Source organism: Euleptes europaea, chromosome 20, assembly GCF_029931775.1.
Source record: "Euleptes europaea isolate rEulEur1 chromosome 20, rEulEur1.hap1, whole genome shotgun sequence".
Lineage (NCBI taxonomy): Eukaryota > Metazoa > Chordata > Lepidosauria > Squamata > Sphaerodactylidae > Euleptes > Euleptes europaea.
The window spans coordinates 15,059,598-15,083,093 of NC_079331.1; the positions used below are offsets into that span (position 1 = coordinate 15,059,598).

At 46.9% G+C, this 23,496-nt stretch overlaps 1 protein-coding gene across 1 annotated transcript in view; it reads left to right on the top strand.

Moving 5' to 3' along the window:
• AGBL1 (AGBL carboxypeptidase 1) overlaps positions 1–23,496 on the top strand; it is a 351,974-nt gene that overhangs the window by 10,921 nt on the left and 317,557 nt on the right. The window contains exon 5 of the mRNA XM_056866097.1: positions 20,088–20,125. Within this exon, the coding sequence (XP_056722075.1) occupies positions 20,088–20,125 (38 nt within the window). The remainder of the gene's footprint in view (positions 1–20,087; positions 20,126–23,496) is intronic.

The following is a 23,496-nucleotide window of genomic DNA, read 5'->3' on the forward strand; positions in this document are numbered from 1 at the left end:
TGAAAAAATATATAAATAGATAAACAAACGTCTCACAGTCATTAGTGTTCATACAATCAGATTAAATTCATAACGCAGTATTAACACTGCACTTCATTCCTCATATGCTTACCCTGCGGACCAGCAGACCAAACGCATGTCTCACCTCAATTGAGGGCTGGTAAATGCTCCTTACAGCCAATGCACTTAAATCCCAAACAGTGCACTTACAGCTGAATCCTGTTAGTAAACCTCTCAAAGAAAGCTAGATAGCTCAAATTCATTGTTCAATCCGGCTGGGGATAGTGTTTTAAAGAGATAGATGTACCTAGATTCCTGTTGGTGTAAAATTTTGATCACATCATCCCGACAGTAATGTTTGGGTTTAAACTGCCAAATGGCAAAAAACAGAATATCATCCTCCGTATGCCCCTTCTCTAAATAGTGTTGGTGAGGAGTGCCTCCAAAACTTTCGAGCGTATTCTCGTCCTGTGCTCACTAATCCGTACCCTAAGGGGGCATATCGTTGAGCCAACGTACATTTTTAATCATGGACAAATTACAGCGTAAATAAGATTTTTAGAGGAGCAGTTTGTAAAGCTTTGCAATGTATATTTAAAGTTGGAGCTAGAAGCGCTCACCTCTTTGATGGGTAGACAGAAACGGCAACAAGCGCATGCTCCACATTTGTAGTGTCCCCGGATGTTGACTCCCTGGGTACTGGATACCCGATCAGTTTTAATTAAAAAATTGCAAAGGGACTTAGTTTTTTTAAGTCCAAAAGTGGGCATTTCAGAACAGCCAGGAACATTGAACAAAACATGCCAATGCCGGCGAACAATGCGCTGAATTTCATACGTCAAATGGTTAAACTCCAAAGAAGCACAAATGCCCATCCGTTTCTCAACTGTGGAAGCCTGCGGATTTAAAACAGATTGTCTGTCCCTTTGTTGGACTTTGACTAATGCTGTGTCCAAGACAGACTGTTGATAACCCCTAAGGCGAAAATTATGGCATAGTTCCATGGCTGCCGCCTTGAAATCAGGGGCAAAGGTAGCATTCCTTTTTATCCTGAGAAGCTGACTAAATGGAAGATTCCGTTTTAAATGAAGCGGATGATTGGAGGAAAAATGTAAACCCGCTCCCACGTCAGTGGGTTTGTGGAATGGTTTTACCGCAAGAGTGTTCCGTGGGGTCCTAAAGACCACCACATCGAGGAAGGAAATCTCCCGCTCGTCCATATGTCCTGTGAATTTCAAAGAGGGGCTCAGAGAGTTAAGACATTCAAGAACTAGGTCATAAGATGAATCAGAATCAATAATGCAGAATAAATCATCAATAAAACGAAAATATTTTATGACATGATTTTTAAACAACTGATGTCTGGAAAGTAATTTGGATTCAAAAGAGATCATGAGGGGGCGCAGGCTGCGCCCATAGCCACGCCCTGCACCTGCAGGTAAAATTGATCTCTATACCTGAAAAAATTATTTTCAAAAATAATATCCAATAAATTTAGTAAAAAATGTGTGGGGATCGTCTTATCCTCCCTTGACTCAAATAATTCCTCAATAATGCCACGAGCCTCTTCCAAAGGAATATTAGTATATAATGAAGCCACATCAAACGTGGCAAGAACAGCATTCTGCGCCCCCTCAGTGGCCAACACCTTTATGATTGAACAATGAATTTGAGCTATCTAGCTTTCTTTGAGAGGTTTACTAACAGGATTCAGCTGTAAGTGCACTGTTTGGGATTTAAGTGCATTGGCTGTAAGGAGCATTTACCAGCCCTCAATTGAGGTGAGACACGCGTTTGGTCTGCTGGTCCGCAGGGTAAGCATATGAGGAATGAAGTGCAGTGTTAATACTGCGTTATGAATTTAATCTGATTGTATGTGCACTAATGACTGTGAGACGTTTGTTTATATATTTATATATTTTTTCAGAGGTCTTTGACCCTATAAAATTATAACAACTGATGAAGCTTATGAGCGAAACGAACACGTATCCGGAAGTGTCGTTTTGTCACTGACTTGTCACTGACTTTCTTTGATACTTCTCTGATTTTTTGAAACCGTCGGATATGGACGTCTAGCATTATTGTGCCACCATTATTATTTTCGTTACACTGAATATCAGCTTAGAAGATGTTACTTTGATGAACTGATCAGCACGTGAATTCTCCTTGAATCTTATCAGGAGTTGTGGATTACAAGAACAAGAGGAATTGGACTTTCCTTTTCAGTTGATTGAACTGGGTATTTGTACTTGTTTCTTTCTGTTGATTTATTCCGGTGATGTAACCGGTTTTGTGGCTTCTTATTTCATCCTCATTTATTGTAGTATGTCTATACTGAATTTTGAGTAAAAGTGATTGTAATTATGACTTGCTAGTTGCTCGATATTACTATTTATGAGCCAGTGCTGTATGTTACTTTAACCACCTGGAAGTTGGCAACCCTACCTATACATTTGAGCTTTGCCTAGAAATCTCACATGCTTTTGCATTTCGAATTGTATTGTATAGTTTATTTAATGCTCATAGACCAATCAGTCATGAGCATAGGAAAAAGGCACATTAGGAATGATTAAATATACCGACTCAAGTATGAAAATTACATTTACAACTTCCATAAAAGGTCGCTTAAAATGGTAAATATACACAATTGTACAATTTATAATTTAGGAGTATTATTTAATGCCATAGATATAAATTCTGCAACTGCCAAAGTCATGTTTGGGTCAGCGTCTACTAGTAGGTTTGCTACAAGTTCCTGTTTTTCCCTAAGTCTCCATTTTTGAATGTATATAGAAATCCATTTTTCTCAGGCCACACGATACTTTTTACAATTGATGACAAAGTGCCAGAGGTTAGCTGTGTGTGTGTGTAAAGTGCCTTCAAGTCGCAGCCGACTTATGGCAACCCCTTTTTGGGGTTTTCATGGCAAGAGACTAACAGAGGTGGTTTGCCAGTGCCTTCCTCTGCACAGCAACCCTGGAATTCCTTGGTGGTCTCCCCTCCAAATACTAACCAGGCCTGATTTGCAGCTGCAAAGCCGCTCAGAATAGGGTATCCCTTTGAATCCACCTGTTAGTTCCCCTAAAGGCAGGGCATTTAATCTGGCTTTTGAAAGTAATATTCTGTATTTGGGTACTATTGGGGGACAGATGTGCCCACTTAAGCCTCATTTGCTTCCTTTCTATTTGTAGATTGAAATCACCTTGGGCTGAAGGACTAGCCTTTTGGTTATGTTGTTATGTAAAGTGCCACGCGTACTGATGTCCCTCTATTAAAACAATTTCAAAAGCCAATAATTTTTGCAGGTGCGCATGCAGCGGGAAGCAGCCAGCTGTAAAGCACCGGGCGTGCTTTTCTTCCTACGTCTCCATTACTTCCCGCTAATGTGTGCAACAAGCCATTCTTTCGCTGCAAAATGCTAAAAGTGGGCCTGCGGTTGTCTCTTTAGAGGATTTGTTAATTCTCAGTGGAAGGTTGCATCCTTTTAACTTCCCGGGAGAATCCGTATAAAAATAAGATAGCGTTTGAGAGGCCGGGGCTGTGGTTTAGCGGCCAAGCATCTGCTTTGCGTGCGGAAGGTCCTAGGATGTCGAACAAGTTTGTGGCTGTGTGGTAGCTGTGGTGGAGTTTCAGCCCTTCTGTCTTGTGGGAAAACTTAAAAACAAACCAAAACAGAGTTTATAATCACTGGCTGACTGACTAGTTTGCTCACACTTCACTTAAACAATTGGTCGCTGAGCAGCAGATAGCAGTGTGAAGTGGTACTCCCATTGGGTTGTGTGAGAGTGCGCATGTGTGAAATGCTGCCCATTTGCACAGTACCTGTACAGCCTGATTTTGCAGAAAGTATGTTCAACTGCCTTCAGCTGCTCACAAACAGCCAAACTGCTCACTGGAAAACCGACTCCCTGCTTGTGACTGGCGAGCAGAATGTGACCTGAACTGTGGGTTTTTGAGCATCCCTAGATGAAATGTCGCCCTGACCTGGATGGCTCACATTAGCCCGACCTCATCAGAACTCAGAAGCTAAGTGGATCAGCCCTGCTTAGTACTCGGATGGGAGATCACCAAGGAAGTCCAGGGTTGCTACACAGAGGCAGGCAATGGCAAACCAGCTCTGTTCGTCCCTTGCCTTGAAAACCCTATGAAGACACCATAAGTCAGCTGTGACTTGGTGGCAATTATTGCCCTGACCTGGATGGCCCAAGCTAGCCTGATCTTGTCAGATCTTGGAGGCTAAGCAGGGTCAGCCCTGGTTAGTACTTGGATGGGAGATCACCAAAAAAGGAAAGCCCAGGGTCGCTACCCAGAGGCAGGCAATGGCAACCCCCTTTGCTCATCTCTTGACTTGGAAACCCTACGGGTCGCCATCAGTTGGCTGCTGTTGATGTCCTTTTCCACCACCAGACAGAGTGTTGAAGATGAATCAGGGGGTTCAGTTACCCCTTGCTTTTATTCCACTCAGCTTGCAAAGAGCTCAGATTGGCTGAAAAGGCTCCTCCCTGTTTTTATACTTGCAGCAATTTATGGTCGTTAAACTGAGGGGTAGTGGTCGTCCCAAGAAGGGTTTGCAGTCCCAATTCATCAAAAAGAAAGACAGAAGCACATCACAAGCCCATCCAAATGCCCCCTTCCCCTCACCTATCCAAGAACAGATGATAACAATAAAACAAAAATGCTGAAAAGGGTATAAAAAGCAACTAGAAGAAAGCTACCCATAGAATAAAATTTGGGTGTCCCATCCTTTATTTTTCAAAATCTCCTTCAACAATCAGTATGTCCTATGTACTATGTAAACTTTAATACTTCACTTTAGTGTAATAATCTTTTCTTTCAAGTCATGCATTACTTTTGTTAGATCTCGAGATTTTACTTATCTCTGGCTGGAAGATCCTTTGTCAGGTTATAACTTACATTAATGAATCTATCATTTCCACATCCATCTACCCTTTTCCTTTATTGTTCCAGAATTAGAGGGAAAAGGCTGCCAGAGTTACAAATTTGTCTTCTCTCATTTTCCCATTATGTGTGAACTTAATAATAATAGCTGCTTTCCAATCCTGGTTGCTGTTGAAGGAACCTGAGAACTCTGGGCTTCCTTCATATATGATGGAACACACAGGTTGGGTCTTAGCTACGGTTGCCAACCTCAAGGTGGCAGCTGGAGATCTCCTGCTATTACAACTGATCTGCAGCCGATAGAGACCAGTTCACTGGCTGCTTTGGCAACTGGACTCTATGGCATTGAAGTCCCTCCCCTCTCCAAACCTTGCCCTCCTCAGGTTCTGCCCCCAGAAACCTCCCGTAGAATGGATATCTTTCCCAACATGTGCCAGAGACTTTAGACAGGCAAGAGAATATCCAGTTGGAGTTCAGTGGGGGGACGGAGGACGAAGAACTGAGGGCTGTGCTCATTCTAAGCCCAGCCTTCCGCTTTGCACCTTGTATTTTTTCAGGTTTGGGCTTATTAACCTGAAAAATTTCAATTTTTCAGGGAAAGCCGAATTAAGTATTTGGCTTCTTCTGGATTTTTCGACCTGAAAAATGCACACACACACACACACACACACAAATGGGTGCACACCCCTATAAATAAATAATATTGAACTAGATGGACCAGTTGGGGAGCGAAGGCAGCATGGTCTAGCCCGATCTCATCAGATCTCAGAAGCTAAGCAGGGTCCGTACTTAGATGGAGGACCGCCAAGGAAGACTCTTCAGAGGAAGGCAATGGCAAACCTCCTCTGCTTCTCGCTTGCCTTGAAAGCACCGTGCTGGGGTCACCATAAGGCAGTTGTGTCTTGACGGCACATACCCATCTAGATGGACCAGTGGACTACCTTGGTATAAAGAGTGTTGCTTGTTTATACACTCCCACATGGGGCATCAGTTTCCAGACGAGAAGACTCCTCGTTGGTGACCCAGATGATCCCTGACATCATTTGTCGAAAGCAATACAAAACTAGCTGGGCTTCTCTGGGGGAGATTTTGTCATAACGGTCATCACGAGAACTTCCCCATTCTTCCCTATCATTGGCAAGCTTTTAGCTTGTGGCTATACTCCATCATCACATCCCCTCCTGCCAGAAGGAGGAAATGAACAATGCTTTCAGAAGGCGGACACTGGCCCTGGCTACTTGGGTAGCTGCCAAGAATGTTTCATGGGCCCCCACCCGTGTCCCATCCTGTGGATATAACCTTCGTTTGCCTGATTAAGTCAAGGTCACTTCAAGAGTCAGTTCTGTCGATCACTAGGACAGGAGCTATTTACTAAGCGCACTAGCATGTAGTAACAAGATACATGGTGCTATTTATTTTACTCAGCGACGAGTCCTGGATTATTTAGATGAAGGTTCAGCTATACCCCGATTGACCGCGTTTGGGACGCACGCCAAGAGGTTCATTATTCGCTGTCAGAAAAGGGACATCCATCTTGGATCAACTGCAGTGGGTCCTTTTGTAGCCTCCTTAATGCGGTGCGATTAACAGCTCTTTAGCCCCAACCCTACCGATGGCAGTCTTGCTGGGAAGCGTCCATCTTTGTAGAAAGTCTTTGAAACATGAATGGAATTTGACTGATGAAGATGGGGGGGGATGGGCTATAGGGTTTTCCAGTACTTCACATTGGGGGTTGTGATAGGAAGAACAAGCTGTGCAGGCTTCTTTTGTGATTGTCTTGAGCACTCCACTACTGAGGTCTAGTAATGATAAGAAACATGAGGCATTTCAGACCGGGGGGTCCCCAGCGTGGTGCCTGTGGGTGGCGTGGCACCTGCCGACACCTTTTCTGGGACCCATCAAGTGTTTTTAGGAAGTGGGTGGGGCCAGGTAGGCATTCTGGAATAGAGTTCTAGGGGAATGAGAGAGAATGGGTAGAGTTGTTTAAGAGGGTAGAGTTGTTTAAGCGCCAGCGTGGTGTAGTGGTTAAGAGCAGTGGTTTGGAGCAGTGGACTGTAATCTGGAGAACCAGGGGGAGTTGATTCCCCACTCCTTCACATGGACGGCGGAGGCCAATCTGGTGAACTGGATTTGTTTCCCCACTCCTACACACAAAACCCGCTGGGTGACCTTGGGCTAGTCGCACACTCTCAGCTCCACCTACCTCAGAGGCTGTCTGTTGTGGGGAGGGGAAGGGAAGGTGATTGTAAGCCGGCTTGATTCTTCCTTATGTGGCAGAGAAAGTCGTCATATAAAAACCAACTCTTCTCCTTCTCCTCCTCCTCCTCCTCCTTCTTGTCAGTGGAAGAGATGGGAAAGGTCACAGTCACAGTCATTTCAGGCAAAAAGAAAAAAACAACAACAACCAGGTAGGACAAGCTCAAGCAGGGCTTGGTAGTTCACGCTATGACATTCTGCAACTGGCCGATTCCTCCTGACCTTGTTGGACCATGCCTCTGCCTTCCAATTGTCCAGCCGCTCCACCGGAACAGAAGTTGGAAGAGCAAGCGGGTTCTTCTCTTCCCCTCTCTCCGCCAGCCAGTGTTTTGAGCGTGAGGAGTGAACCTGGCACACCGACACGCTGATTAGTTCCTTGGCAACCAGCAGCAGCGGGCTGCCGGGATCAGTGCATTTCGAGGCAGAGTCTGTGGACAGCTTTATACATATGTTTACCAGTTTTGGAGGTGAAGTGGGAGGCAGATCAGGCGTAATTCCCCTTGTTAGTTGCTGATTTCTCATTAATTGCGCCGAGCTGCTGGGGTGTTTACTTGGATGAGAACATATAATTCCACTGGAATGTGGTCAAGGATTTGCTCTTAGCTCATCATGCCTGCTGATTGGAGGCTTGGGGGAGATTGCTTGCTCCATCCTCAGTTGAACCCCAAGGAAGGCCTGGCCACAGCGTGCTTTCTAACTGTCCAATCTATAACACACACACCCCCAAATGGGCACATTAGGGTTGCCCACCTCCAGGTACTGGAAGAGATCCAAACAGCACTCACAAAGTATTAGAAATAAGAAATAAATTTATAAAGTGCATTTATAAAGTGACATCTTCCTATCGTGGCTCTTGCCTCAGACATCTGCCTTCCAGCTGCTGATAAGCATACAAAAAAAGTCTATTACGGACAGTATATATTGACTTACCTGATTTACAGGACTTCTATAATTTCTATTGTACTTCATATTATGATGGACTGATATGGAAAATTTTGTATGTGTATCTTATAGTATTGTATTTTGTATATATGTTCACTTTTTGCACCTTTATGCACTTTATAAATTTATTTCTTGTTTCTAATACTTTGTGAGTGCTGTTTGGATCTCTTCCGTTATCCGCACAGCACTGAGCCTTTATTTTCTCCAGGTCCACCTCCAGGTACTAGCTGGAGATCTCCTGCTATTGCAACTGGTCTCCAGCCGATAGAGATCAGTTCACCTGGAGAAAACGGCCGCTTTGGCATTAAGTACTGACTTAATAGAGACCGCAGCAAGGAGCTTTCAAGGCATGTGGGAAGCAGAGGTGGTTTACCATTGCCTTCCTCTGCAGAGTCTTCCTTGACCATGTCCCATCCAAGCACTGATGCTGTTTAGCTTCTACAATTCGATGAGATCTGGCTCTACCATGCCACCTTCCCTCCCTCTTCGCTATTCAGAGCAGTTATTAAGTTGCCATTCTCATTCTGATGGCATGGCGCACAGGGAGGGTACCGTCAATGGGATAAGTAAATATAACATGGCATTTGAGTTCTATGCAATGGGCCATTTTAATAGAACAAATGAGCTCTGAAGACAAGGGGCGTTCATTTTATACACTTCTCCCTGCACATCCGCTTTTACGGTCTGCATCCTCTCCTTTCCTAGAACAACCTGCCCGAGCTGTAATAAGCCATAAAGACTGATTTCATAGCGATGCGATGACAGAAACGGTTTTCAGAGTAAATACGGTTTCGTTGTCGAATTATATGTTATTGCTACTGGAGGAGCTGAATAGCAGAAGCGGAGAGAAATTGGAAAATTAAAAGACGGAGTTGCGGGAGAGGCTTTCGGATGAGGTTTTGCGAAAAGAGATGGAGAGCCAATGAGGTGGGGCGAAACGGCTATTTAGGAAGGTCGCGCCAGACGGCGGAAGACGAGGGAATGCTGGTGGCAGCGCCAGTGCCATCTGTGGGCGGACACATGCATTACAGGAGGGACACGATTCAGCAATGCTTTGGAGAGGTCATGAGAGAGCCATGTTTGTCAGTAAGAAAAAAAGGAAAACACTTCGGCCATTTTTGCATGGTCAGTTTTGACACTCGCTCAAAGCTCTTTTTAAAAATGCGACTTTAAAAATGCCTTTTCACGGTCCCGACGCAAAAGGATAAATTCTGCTCCCCCCACTTGCCTTCTCCTTTGTTCCTGTTTGCATAGCCATTAGCATATGCATAGCCAACGCCCCTCTGTTGTTTTGCATTGTTTCTTGAGGGGGTTCTTTGCAGCAAACACCAAAGGTCGTGTTAAATGGGCCCTTTACTAATGCGAAGCAGGTATGTAACGGCTTCGCAGTCACTTCCGGAATGACGGTTCAGCGTGCAAAATTTTTTAAAAAAATGCAGTGCAATTCAGTCTGGAATACGCTGCTATTTACCATGATTTCTTCTTCCCTTCACAAGGGGTAATGCTTCAGCTCACTTTTTGAAATGGTTAGCTTACATCTGCCTCAGCTTACCTTCAGACACAGAGTAACGAAGAAGAAGAAGAAGAGGAGGAGGAGGAGTTGGAGTTGGTTTTTATATGCCGACTTTCTCTACCACTTAAGGAAGAATCAACCCAGCTTACAATCACCTCCCCTTCCCCTCCCCACAACAGACACCCCATGAGGTGGGTGGGGCTGAGAGAGCTCTAAGAGAACTGTGACTAGCCCAAGGTCACCCAGCTGGCTTCATATGTAGGAGTGGAGATTAGCCTCCGCCGCTCATGTGGAGGAGTGGGGAATCAAACCCAGTTCTCCAGATCAGAGTCCACTGCTCCAAACCACTGCTCTTAACCACTGCACCACGCTGGCTCTCATGATGTGAATGCCGGAGAAGCCACAGAGAAACCCCCTCTATCCGTTCGTGATGTCTGGGCTGCGTCCAAATCCATTTCTACAGAGAGCCGCAAGCTGCTGTTTTCTTGATGGTTTTTAACGTGTGTGGAACATACTGACTATTCGGGTCTCCTGTTCTTGCTGGCTCCGGAAGCAACCATGCACTCGCTGTCCCTTGGCAATGGTCGTACTGTCCAGCAGCGGACAGCGTGCCAACCATTTCTCCGCCTTTCTAGGGGCGCGCGGACGAAGAGACCCAGCCCTGTTTCCGGGATCCTTAATTTGAGACTTCTCGTGCCGCACAAAACAATTTTGAGAAAGCTGCAGCGTGCTGTTCCCTGTAAATGTGGATTTGGCCACAGCCCAAGGCGCTGTGAATAAATAGAGGGGATTTCTCTGTGTGTTCTCCAGGGTTCGCGTCACTGTAGAGATAACCGCAGCAGACATTTTTGCTGCGCTTGGCTCTTTTCCTCATGTGTCGCCGAGACAAAAGCAAGAATCCCTCCACGGTGAGTGAGGAGCGATAAACAGTTCCTGACAAGTGTCAACAGATGAGATTTCTCCTTTAACTGTTAGCATCCCCATGTGAGTTTGATTCCCGCCCCCCCCCCCACCTTGAGACAGGACTTCCCATTTTGTCCATCTTGCGAGATACTAGTTTCGACAGTATGATTGTAACAAAGGCTTTTTGAGGGTTGGGGGCTGTTGGGGGGCTATGATGTATAGTGGGGGTCCCCAACCTTTTTGAGCATGTGGACACATTTGAAATTCGGACGCAGCATGGTGGGCGCAGCAACAAAATGGCTTCTGCAGGAGGTGGAGCCAGCCACAAAATGCTTGCCACAGCTCACCTTCAGTAACGCAGTGCAGATCCTTATGCTGTGGCAGCAGCTGCTGCCAAAGCAATATTTTAAAAAATCTGCCCAGGCAATAAAAATCTCCAATAGTCAATCAGAAGCTTTGCCAGTCAAACGCCCTACTTGGCTCCACCCACTTCCTAAAAACACTCGGTGGGTGCCAGAAAAGGTGCCATGGCATCGACAGGTACCACGTTGGGTAAAAGGTAATGGTCCCCTGTGCAAGCACTGGATCATTCCTGACCCATGGGGTGGCGTCACATCCCGACGTTTAGTAGGCAGACTTTGTTTACGGGGTGGTTTGCCAGTGCCTTCCCCAGTCATCTTCCCTTTACCCCCAGCAAGCCGGGTCCTCATTCTACCGACCTCAGAAGGATGGAAGGCTGAGTCGACCTTGAGCCAGCTACCTGAAACCAACTTCCATTGGGATCGAACTCAGAGCAGAGCTTTGAGCAGAGCTTGGACTGCAGTACTGCAGCTTACTACTCTGCGTCATGGGGCTCTTATACGTTGCCCCCCCCCCTGATATATTGGAAAGAGTTTCGGGGTGGCGATGGGTTGGCCTCTGGCAGTGATTCGCTGAGCTGTGCTGATGTCATAGAGGCAGAAGAGTTTCTGTCTTGCCATTGGTCAAGCGGCACACATCTAGGTCAAGTAGGGTTGCCAGGTCCTTCTTCACTACTGGTGGGAGGTTTTTGGGGTGGAGCCTGAGGAGGGCGGGGTTGGGGAGGGACTTCAATGCCATAGAGTCCAATGGCCAAAGCGGCCATTTTCTCCAGGTGAACTCATCTCTATCGGATGGAGATCAGTTGTAACAGCGGGAGATCTCCAGCTAGTTCCTGGAGGTTGGCAACCCTATAGTCAAGGCAGGGAGCACAGAAGGAATGTGGCCCTCTCAGACTTATTTCCTGTCCTTTAAACATACGGTTGGCCACTCCCTGAGCTCATCATTTTTTAGCAGTGCCCCCAGTTCTTGGGGATGTTTTCTTTGAGGAAGTAAAGAGGGACCCTGACCTGGATGGCCCAGGCTAGCCTGATCTCGTCAGATCTCAGAAGCTAAGCAGGGTTAGGGGTCAGCTCTGGTTAGTATTTGGATGGGAGACCACCAAGGAATACCAGGGTTGTTGTGCAGAGGAAGGCACTGGCAAAACACCTCTGTTAGTCTCTTGCCGTGAAAACCCCAAAAGGGGGTGGCCATAAGTTGGCTGCGACTTGAAGGCACTTTACACACACACAAAGAGGGACCCCACATTGGACTAGTTTTATAAACACTCTAAGGTTGTATGGTTCAGACAGGCCTTTGGCGATGCTTAAATGCATGTTTATTGAAGGCCCCAGAGGACACAGAGCTGGTTTACTGTTACTGTTTTTAATAACTAGATATTGAGTCATCTGGATGTCTGTGTGGCTTGTTTAGCTGCCGTTCAGCAGCTGCTTGGGCCATAGGGTTGCCAGGTCCCTCTTTGCCACCGGCGGGAGGTTTTTGGGGCGGAGCCTGAGGAGGGTGGGGTTTGGGGAGGGGCTTCAATGCCGTAGAGTCCAATGGACAAAGCGGCCATTTTCTCCAGGTGATCTGATCTCTATCGGCTGGAGATCAGTTGTAATAGCAGGAGATCTCCACTTACTACCTGGAGGTTATAACAATGTGCTACAAAGCCAAACAATAGCTTCAATAATTCCTTTAAGATTGAAATTGAAAAATAATAGAAATATGCTTGGTTGCTATATTAATCCCTGAAGGGGATTTATTAAGAATCTTAAAGGAATTATCGAAGCTACAGAAGCTTATATAGAAATAAGTACGTGTTGACACCATTAATTAAACGGAACTGAGGAAGACTTGAAACGATCATCTCCCTTTCCACTTTTCTTCATTTGAAGATATCGACCTTGGAATGATTGTTACTGTGCAATGACTCAGACATTTCTGGTGTGCAATTGTTTGGCTTTTTATGTGCTATTGTTTGACTTTGTAGCACGTTGTTATATTCAGTATATATTGTTATCACGCATTACCATTAGCTCTTTCTGTACTTATTTTCTAACCTTAGGTATTGGTACAGAGGTGTTATTTTTGATTGCTTACTACCTGGAGGTTGGCAACCCTTTTGGGCCAGTGTAGATGTTGGGAAAGGAAGGATGGAAATGCTTTAATAAATAAACCACTGAGGTCTGAAAAGCTCGATTCTACCTGGCTCCACCTACGACCTGTCGGGTTTCGTTCTGCCTCATCCTCACCCATATTTGAAATAATAAACGAGTAACCCTAGACTTTCTTTGGCTGTATCTCGGGCTCCCGATAAGGTACCCTTCCTAAACGTATCCCACATCTCCTCTGGAACCCTTGTTATTTCCAGACTCCTGCCTTTGGGCCAGACATGATGAGTTTCGGAAGGAACGGCAGAGTGGTGACAGAGACATTCGGCAGGGCCGGTCCGCGATAAGCTTGTCAGCGGGGTTTGCATCGCTCCGACCACAGAAGCTGTTATCAAAGATGGCAGCTCCAAGACTGAAATCTGTAAGCAAAGCCGAGAGTTGAGTTGCCCGTGGCCTTGCTCCAGTGAGAGCTTGAAAGTTTGTGGCAGATCAGGAAATGTGTGTGAAAAATACCAACCAGGCTAGCCTGATCTCGTCAGATCTCAGAAGCTAAGCAGGGTCAGCCCTGGTTAATATTTGGATGGGAGACCACCAAGGAAGTCCACGGTTGCTGTGCAGAGGAAGGCACTGGCAAACCATCTCTGTTAGTTTCTTGCTATGAAACCCCCCCCCCCCAAAAGGGATCGCCATAAGTTGGCTGCGACTTGATGGCACTTTACACACGCACACGCACGCACACACACACACACACAGACACACAGGAAAGCAGCATCATGCATGATACTCTACTGGATCAGACCCATGGCACTTCTAGCATATCATCCTGTCTCACGCAGAGGCCAACCAGTTGCCCTGGACGGCCACCAACAGGTAGGGTTGCCCTGTCCCTCTTCACCACCCGTGGGAGGTTTTGGGGGCGGAGCCTGAGGAGGGTGAGGTTTGGGGAGGGAGCATGGTATAGTGATTAAGAGCAGTGGTTTGGAGCAGTGGAGTCTGATCAGGAGAACTGGGTTTGATTCCCCACTCCTCCACATGAGCGATGGAGGCTAATCTGGTGAACTGGATTCGTTTCCCCTCTCCTCCACATGAAGCCAGCTGGGTGGCCTTGGGCTAGTCACAGCTCTCTTAGAGGTCTCTCCGCCCCACCCACCTCACAGGGTGTCTGTTGTGGGGAGGGGAAGGGAAGGTGATTGTAAGCCGGTTTGAGTCTCCCTTAAGTGGTAGAGAAAGTTGGCATATAAAAACCAACTCTTTTTCTTCTTCAATGCCCCAGAGTCCAATTGCCAAAGCGGCCATTTTCTCCAGGTGAACTGATCTCTATCAGCTGGAGGTCAGTTGTAATAGCAGGAGATCTCGAACTACTGCCTGGAGGTTGGCAACCCAACGAACAGGGCATAGAGGCCAAGGCCTTCACCTGATGTTCCCTCCTAGCACTGGGATTCAGTTTACTGCCTCTGAATGTGGAGGTTCTCTTTAGTCACCATGGCTTGTGGCCATTGATGGACCTCTCCTCTGTGATCTTGTCCAATCCCTTTTAAATGCCATGAATGATCATGGCTATCACCAGATACACTGGCAAAGAATCCCACAATTTAATTATTTCATATTATAGCAACTGGTTTAAGGCCAAATCACATGTGAACACAGATAATTTTTTGCAACATATTATGGTTGGAACAAAGACTTTAGGGGGTAGGATAGGGTTGCCATCCTCCAGGTGATGGCTGGAGATCTCCTGCTATTACAACTGATCTCCAGGTGATAGAAATCATTTCCCTGGAGAAAATGGCTGCTTTGGCAACTGGACTCTATGGCGTTGAAGTCCTTCCCTTCTCCAAACCCTGCCCTCCTCAGGCTCCGCCCCCAAAATCTCCAGGTATTTCCCATCTCGGAGCTGGCAACCCTAGAATGGGAAGATTATGGGACTTCACAAAGTCTCACTCCTAGACAGTCCAAAGCCTGTGGAAGGGTGTTGGGTATATGGTGTCAACATGGTATATGGCGGAAAGTGCCTTCAAGCTGCAGATCTTATGGCAACCCTGTCGGGTTTTCATAGCAAGAGGCGGTGTGCCATTGCCTGCCTCTGCATAGCAACTCTACACTTCCTTGGTGGTCTCCCATCCAAGTCCTAACCAGGGCTGACCTTGTTTAGCTTCCAAGATCTGACAAGATCAGATTACCCTGGATCATCCAGGTCAAGGCAAGAGACGAAAAGGGGTGGTTTGCCACTGGCTGCTTCCATGTAGCAACTCTGGACTTCCTCGATGGTCTCCCATCCAAGTACTAACCAGGGCCGACCCTGCTTAGCTTCTGAGATCAGAGGAGACTGGGCTAGCCTCTGCCATCCAGGTCATGGCTAACATGGTGTATGCATAAATACAGTACAGTGTTTTAAAAATGGTCCTCTTTCATCTTGCAGTCAGCCGGCCTTTGCGTCTCCCAGTTCATTCCATCCCAGCCCGTCATTTGACATTTTCGAATAAGTTTTGCTACATTTTTATCTCCTTGTAGATAACAACTCCAAAAAAATAAAATAAAAAATGTGCGCTCCTCTTATCTCCCGTGCATCGTTGCTGTCTGAGAACACTCTGTGTGAGTTTCTCGTTTGATGGGAGAAATCTTTCATCTCCAGAGTAGCTGATAAACATGCAAGTGGGAGGGATCCGGGGGAGGCGTTGAGGCTGGAAAAAGGTTCAGTGACTGGGTTCAATCAGGGCGGAGTTGGGGGGAGATCCTTAAATTGAGTCCCAGCTCAAAACTTATAATGCAAGGTCTTTAAAAGGTAAAGTCCCCTGTGCAAGCACCGGGTCATTACTGACCCAAGGGGTAACTTCATATCCCGATGTTTACTAGGCAGACTCTGTTTACGGGGTGGTTTGCCATTGCCTTCCCCTGTTGTCTACATTTGACCCCCAGCAAGCTGGGTACTCATTTTACACACCTTGGAAGGATGGAAGGCTGAGTCAACCTTGAGCCGGCTACCTGAAACTGACTTCGGTCAGGATCGAACTCAGGTCGTGAGCAGAGCTTTTGACTGCAGTACTGCAGCTTACCACTCTGCAGCACAGGGCTCTTTGCCCGGGACTAAATTATGAATGATGCACACTTACATTCTGTCCCAAGAAAAGCCCCATTTTAAGAGCAGGGTAAATGAGGCATGTTAAGAAAATGTCTGTGCCATTGCCGAATGTGTTCTGGTTTTGCTTGCAATGGGCAGGGGGAGAAGGAGATGATGGAGGCAGCATACAAACCATTAAGTGTTCTGCCTCTCCAGCCAGTGTGGTGTAGTGGTTAAGAGCGGCGGACTCTAATCCGGAGAACTGGGTTCGATTCCCCAGTCCTCCACATGAGCGGCAGACTCTAATCTGGTGAACCGGGTTGGTTTCCCCACTTCTCCACATGAAGCCTGCTGGTTGACCTTGGGCCAGTTGCAGTTCTCTCCGAACTCTCTCAGCCCCACCTGCCTCACAAGGTGAGGGGAAGGGAAGGAGATTGTAAGCTGTTTTGAGGCTACTTAAAAGTAAAGCGGGGTATAAAAACTAACTTGAGTGAACTGGGCAACGTGTGGATTTTCCATGGAGGTTCGTGTGAATCAGAACCCTGGAAAAGTCCATTTGCTATCCAGTAAGAAAGTTATCATCTAATGGGCACACTAGAACAATTAGAAAGGCAGAAACTAGATAGTGAATCTGGTCCTAACCAGGTGTAACTTCGCCCTGAATACTGTAGTTTTATACACCAGGCCTAGCAAGCAACTTTCTGGTTCTCCAGAGTTGGTTTGCAGAGGCAGGAAATGGCAAAACACCTCTGTTCGTCTGCTATGACACAGGAGTGAAGTTTGAAGTGCCCTGGAGTTGGTGACATAAATATGAAATATTGGATTTCCCCCCCCCCCCTTACGGATGTATCTCTGTGCGTTTCCAAATCTTGTTAGATAATCCAATTTTCGTTGGGCACAGAGAACAACAGAGCGTTTGCCCCTGCTGTTGTTCATGGTGGTTGCATCCCAAATTTGCAAGAGGCATTTGTCAATCTGCTTGCTTTGTTTGCTCGCCAATCTGCTGATCTGGAGGCACTGTTGCTGTTCAGAGCGCTTGGCACGCCCGCCGTTCTCCAGGGCTTCTCCCCTCCCCTCCCTTTGCTCTGACGCTTCGTGACTATGAACCTGCCTTTCAAACAGGGCCTCCCATCATTCGTAGGACTCTAAACTGAGGAGTCATTTGCCTTTTAATCAATTAATTGACGAATGAGTCAAAGAGATTGACATAAGGTTGCATTTTTTTAAACCCTCAACCCCCCCCCCCCCAACAGGTGGGTGGTTTCGAGAGATTAGGAGAAATGTAAACGCCAAGTAAGGTGGTGGAATTTTGCGTCATATTTAGATGTAGTGGTTGAGCATCAACAATCTCCCAAGCCAAGCCTGTCTCTTTTGACGTCTGTCTAGGGATGGTTTCAACTTTCTCAACCCTCCTGCTTCAACCCCTCACCACTTCCCCTGTCATAATTTCACTTTTCCCTTGGGCAAATCCAACCTATGATTCTTTATCTTCACACCGTATTCTATTTCCTTGCACCATTTATTTCTTGCAAAATGTGATAAGTGTATACATTTTCCAGCATTTTTATACATTGATATTCAGTATACATTGTATACATGTAAATACTTTATATATTATGTATAAAAGCCATACGAGATGGGTACACAGTTCAGTTGAATCTACCAAACTAACAGTGACAAGTGGAGCAATAATTCACACACGCACAGAGACATACACCAACTGAGAACCAATCTTGTTCCTATGGCATTATACCCCGTTAAAGTCCCTCCCCTACCCAAACCATGCCCTCCTCAGGCTCCACCCCCCAAATCTCCAAGAATTTCCCATCCTGGAACTGGAAACCCTAGGTATAATGCCCTACAGTCCACTTTCCAAAACGGCCATTTTCTCCAGGTGAACTGATCTTTGTCCCCTGGAGATAAGAACGTAATAAAAGCCCTGCTGGATCAGACCAAGGCCCATCGAGTCCAGCAGTCTGTTCACACAGTGGCCAACCAGGTGCCCCTAGCAAGCCCAAAAACAAGATGACTGCCACAGCACCTAATATTATAGGAATGCTCCTCTGATCCTGGAGAGAATAGGTATGCATCATGACTAGTATCCATTTTGACTAGTAGCCACGAATAGCCCTCTCCTGCATGAACATGTCCACTCCCCTCTTAAAGCCCTCCAAGTCCGCATCCATCACCACATCCTGGGGCAGGGAGTTCCGCCATTTAACTGTGCGTTGTGTGAAGAAATACTTCCTTTTAGACGTAACAGCGGGGGATCTCCAGCCTCCACCTGGAGGCTGGCAACCCTACGGCAACCCTGCTACTGTACAGATATATGACTTCCGATTTGCATGTTCCCCGAGGCAGGAAGGGGCAGGTGTGCATGAAACCGAGGCATGGGAAGCTGCCGCCTGACCTTGGCCCATTCTGTGACTATCGGTACAAGCAGGTGGCATTCCGATACACAGAACTGGCTCGTGTCACACTGACTGCCGTTCAATAACCTCCTGGCTGCACTCGGGGCTTTTTCCTTTGCAGAAGCTGTCGCGATGGCCCTGGTTTTCTATCCACGGCTCGCGAGTGCCGAAGAGTGAGCCCAGCTGGCTTTTTACGCACAGTGTGGTTTGTTTGCAAGGCTGTCGCTGGGCTCTGATAGATTCACTCCCCCTCCCGCTCTCTCTAAAGCGTTGCAAACAAGGAAGGAGGCCAACCTTGGAACAGCAGCTGCTGGCGGGAGTCCGCTCCCGACATCTCGCTGTTGCTCAGCTGCTGAGCGGGCACATGATAAATAGCGGCTGAGCAGCAATAAAATATTTACTTCCTTCTGCAGCTTGATAATTGGCTCGGCGTGGAAGTTAATGTGATTTATCAGAGGCTTTCTTTGCGAAGGGGGTCTGGGGTGGCGATCGGCGGCCAATCGGCTGGCGCAAAGGTCTCTGAAAATGGCACTGGGTGATGGGGCTGCGGTAGGGTTGCCAGGTCCCTCTTCGCCACCAGTGGGAGGTTTTTGGGGTGGATCCTAAGGAGGGTGGGGTTTGGGGAGGGACTTCAATGCATAGAGTCCAATTGCCAAAGCGGCCATTTTCTCCAGGGGAACTGATCTCTATCGGCTGGAGATTAGTTGTAATAGCGGGAGATCTGCAGCTACTACCTGGAGATTGGCAACCCTAGGTGGGGGGTTGCTAGCATTTTGACAGTCTACAAGTTGTAGAATTTTCCTGATCTGACGCATCCAGGAAGGGAGGTGGGAATTAATGTGTTATATCCAAGAGCTGTCAGTCTTCCTTCAAACACTTGAGGCAACATGCAACATTTAAATCTAAATTTATTTCATTATTTACTACGTTTTCATCCACCCCCTTCCTCCAGGATGTTCAGGACAGTCTACATCTTTCCCTCTCCTCCCTTTTATCCTAACAACAACCCTGCAAGGTAGGTAAGGCTGGGAGGTCATGACTGGACCAAGGTCAGCCCACAAATGTCCAACATCCTGTTCTGACCCTCTACCCACTACACCGAGCTAACTTGGCTTCAGCAAGCTGGGAAAATCATTCATTCCAACAGAGATCCATGTAAAAATTAAGTTGCCATAATGTGTTTTTAAAGCAGCAGTCTATTGCTGTCGTGTGTGCTGTTGGGTCTGGGAAACTCATGTGTTTTGCTACCAGATGAGCCTCTGGAGTCCTCTCTTTTCCAAGGAAGCCCGCTAAAAACCTAGGCCCAGGTTGGTCTAGCTCCGGGAAGTACAACCGTTGGAAAGAGCGTTGCCAAGAATAAAAGTCTCCCCTAACGTCTCGTGACGTGCCAGGCAACGGTTCGGACTGACCAGTCAGTGCGGATCAGTGTCCCGCAAACTCAAGAAGCCCGGGGGCTAACTGTATAACCGGGCAGAGCGCGAAGGACTGGCTTTCCAAACGGGTGTAAAAACAGTGAAACGGTGAGGATTTGCTCCTGAGTTCTTCCGCTGGTTCGAACAGTAGCTGGGGAGCAGCAGCGGAGATTATGAAGCCAAAAGGTTACAGGAATTATGGAAGAAAATGATCTCTCCTTCCCTTTTCTTGTCTTTCCCCAGGGCAGCGGTTGAAGCCATGGCTGCTTTGTTGAAATCAAGTAAGCATTTCCTACCTTCTGACTGATTCCCCCCCTCCCCTTTCCGCGCTGCCTGTGTCGGCACAATGTTCCCATTCTCGCAAAGGTCTCTCCTTCCCCGCTTTCATCCTTCCTAATCAGTACCGCTTGTCTGGAACTGCAGCCAGGCACTGAGGACAAGCGCAGGTGATACTGTCGCTGGTGTCCTCCCTGATTTATTGCATTGCAAGAATGCAAAACTTGCATATTACGCTGGAACCCAGACAGGATTCCAAATGCTAACTATATGAATACACCAAGCTGCCTTCTACTGTGTCGGACCCTTGGCCTGCCAAGGTCAGTACTGTTTAGTCTGACTGGAGGTGGCTCTCCAGGGTTTCAAAGTCTTTCGCGTCACCTGCTGTCTGAGCCTTTAAATTGGAGACACGGGGGATTGAACCTGGGACCTTCTGTATGCAAAAGCAGATGCTCTGTCACTGAGCCATGATCCCCCCCCCCTCTGCTGGTTAGGTCCTTTATCCCTTAGAAGCGCCTTGATCCATTGACCTTGAGCAGCATGTATCTAATGTTTGAGGGCTATGAGGACCGAAATAAATCTTGACACTGACAATGTAGCCTTGGGATCCCTGTCACATAATAAAAAAGGCATTATGTCAGACACAGAGGCATTAAATTTATATATTCAAAGGGGAGAGATATAATGTGATCAAAGTTCCTCATAAAAGCGGCATTCCAAGAGAGCATGAGCTAATGAATCAATAGAGCCAGGAGAGCAAGGACAGGTCCTGTCTGGGTATGATATATTCATATGGTATGATATATTCTGGGTATGATATATTCTGCCCTGCATAACCATAGAGGGGTTAGCATTCAGTCTAGCGAAACAGAAGGCTCTAGAAAGACGAGGAGTTGTCAAATAATAACTATAAGCAGGCAAACCATATGGTGGTGGTATTCCGAAGAACTGGGATGAACAAATGCGGCGAGCACGAAAAGTAGCGCTGTTATAATCAAGCTCTTTAATGACCTTTTTGATTTTGGTGAAAGCTTTGCCAATTTCCAGGTACTAGCTGGATTGACTCAATAAAGGAAGCCACAGCCTTCAGTTTGCAAGATCTGAGCAAGGCTGTCAAAGAGAGGACATCTCGGAGGACTTTCATTCATAGGGTCGCTATGAGTCGGAAGTGACTTGACGGCACTTAACACTTACACACAGCTGGAGATCTCCTGTTGTTACAACTGATCTCCAGCCGATAGAAATCAGTTCACCTGGAGAAAATGGCTGCTTTGGCCATTGGACTCTATGGCATTGGAGTCCCTCCCCTCCCCAAACCCCACCTTCCTCAGGCTCCACCCCAAAAACCTCCTGCCATTGGCAAAGAGGGACCTGGCAACACTACACCTATGGGAATCATGTTGCCAGGTCCCTCTTTGCAACCAGCAGGAGGTTTTTGGGGCAGAGCCTAGGGAGGGTGGCCTAGGACTACCAGTCTCCAGGTTGGGCCTGAATTACAACTAGTCTCCAGACTTCAGAGGTCAGTTCCCCTGGAGAAAATGTCCTTTTTGTCAGCTGGACTCTATGGCACTACATCCTGCTGAGGGGTCGCCCCCAAATCTCCAGGAATTTCCCAAACCAGAATTGGCAACCGGAGATTGGCCATTGTGTGAGACAGGATGCTGGACTAGATGGGCCAATGGCTGATCCTGCAGGGCTCTTCAGTCGTCCGGACACTCCTCAGACAGTGTGCAGCTTCTCTCCCGTTGCTTTCCTGCTAGCTCTGAATCTGAACTTCTGCCTTTGGTGGCACCGGATGGCGGTGGAACATGTCTAACGATTAAAGTACCTGTCGGATGGAAAGGCTTCTTATGCGAGCCCACGCACACTAGGAATGGGTGTTCTCGAAGTGAACGTTATACCCTATTATGCTTCTCTCCCATCTAAAAACACTTAGCCCTTTTATTACCAGAATTTAATAAAGCTTTGATTAAGAAAGAGTGCCCCGCCACTGCAGGCAATCTTCCTGATGATAAATCACAATGCTGTATTGTCCTCTTTCTCTCTCTCTCCCGTGATCTCCCTCGACTTCACACAGCCCCGGCCGTTGTGTCTCCCCTCCCCACTTTTCATGAACGCATTGGCGAATGACCAGGTTCCTCGGAAGCTGTGCTTAAAAAGGGCGCGCCAGCGGCCTCAATTTGCAAATAACACACCGCATTAACCTTGGTGTCCAGACCGAAAGGTCAGATTATCGGAAGGAGGAAACATCTCTGGGCGAAACTAAATCTTAATAAGGATGGGTGATCACTCCCCAGTTGCCTTTGCATTTCACAAGTGAGGATTAGAATTTAGAAACAGAGGGATTCAGTAAGGGGAGGAGGAGGAGAACAGAAAGGGAAAAAACGTTTCTCTTTTTTTTTTACAGTTTTTTTTATGTCTGCCTCCAAGAATTGGAATTCACAAAAGCAGGAAGGTTAAAGCAGTGTGTGTAAAGTGCCGTCAAGTCGCAGGCGACTTATGGTGACCCCTTATGGGGTTTTCAAGGCAAGAGACTAACAGAGGGGGGTTGCCAGTGCCTTCCTCTGCACAGCAATCCTGGTATTCCTTGGTGGTCTCCCATCCAAATACTAACCAGGGCTGACCCTGCTTAGCTTCTGAGATCTGACAAGATTGGGCTAGCCTGGGCCATCCATTTAAAAATTAAAAGTATCTTAACATTACAACAAAGTTGTCAAGGATAGTCAGGTTAAAAAATGGCGTTGTCAATCATAGCATGCATAGTTAAACTGTGGAACTCCGTGCCCCAGGATGTGGTGATGGAAGGCTTGGAGAAGGCTATCCATGGCTACTGGTCAGAAATGGATACCAGTCATGCTGCATACCTATTCTCCCCAGGATAAGAGGAGCATGCCTATTCTATTAGGTGCTATGGAACACAGGCAGGACGGTGCTGCTGCAGTCGTCTTGTTTGTGGGCTTCCTAGAGGCACCTGGTTGGCCACTGTGTGAACAGACTGCTGGATTTGATGGGCCTGGGTCTGACCCAGCAGGGCTTTTCTTATGTTCTTATAGCAGCAACAACCATACATCAGATAACAGTACCACGAGGGTTGCCAGCTCCAGAGCTTTGATTCACAAAAGCTGACACCCCGAAAATCTTGTTGGTCTTTAAAGTGCTACTGGACTTGATCCAAGCTGTTCTACTGTAGACGAGCATGTGTACCCTCTGAAACTATCTTCAAGGATGCAATGCAGATGCTCTACCCCTGAGCCATGACCTATCCTATGAGGGGGGAAAAAAATCACCTGTATCTTTCAGATGACTTCATCTGAACCTGTAGTCTCTGTGATGTCCCTTCTGGTTCCAGTGACAGTACATCTAGTCCTGGCACAGA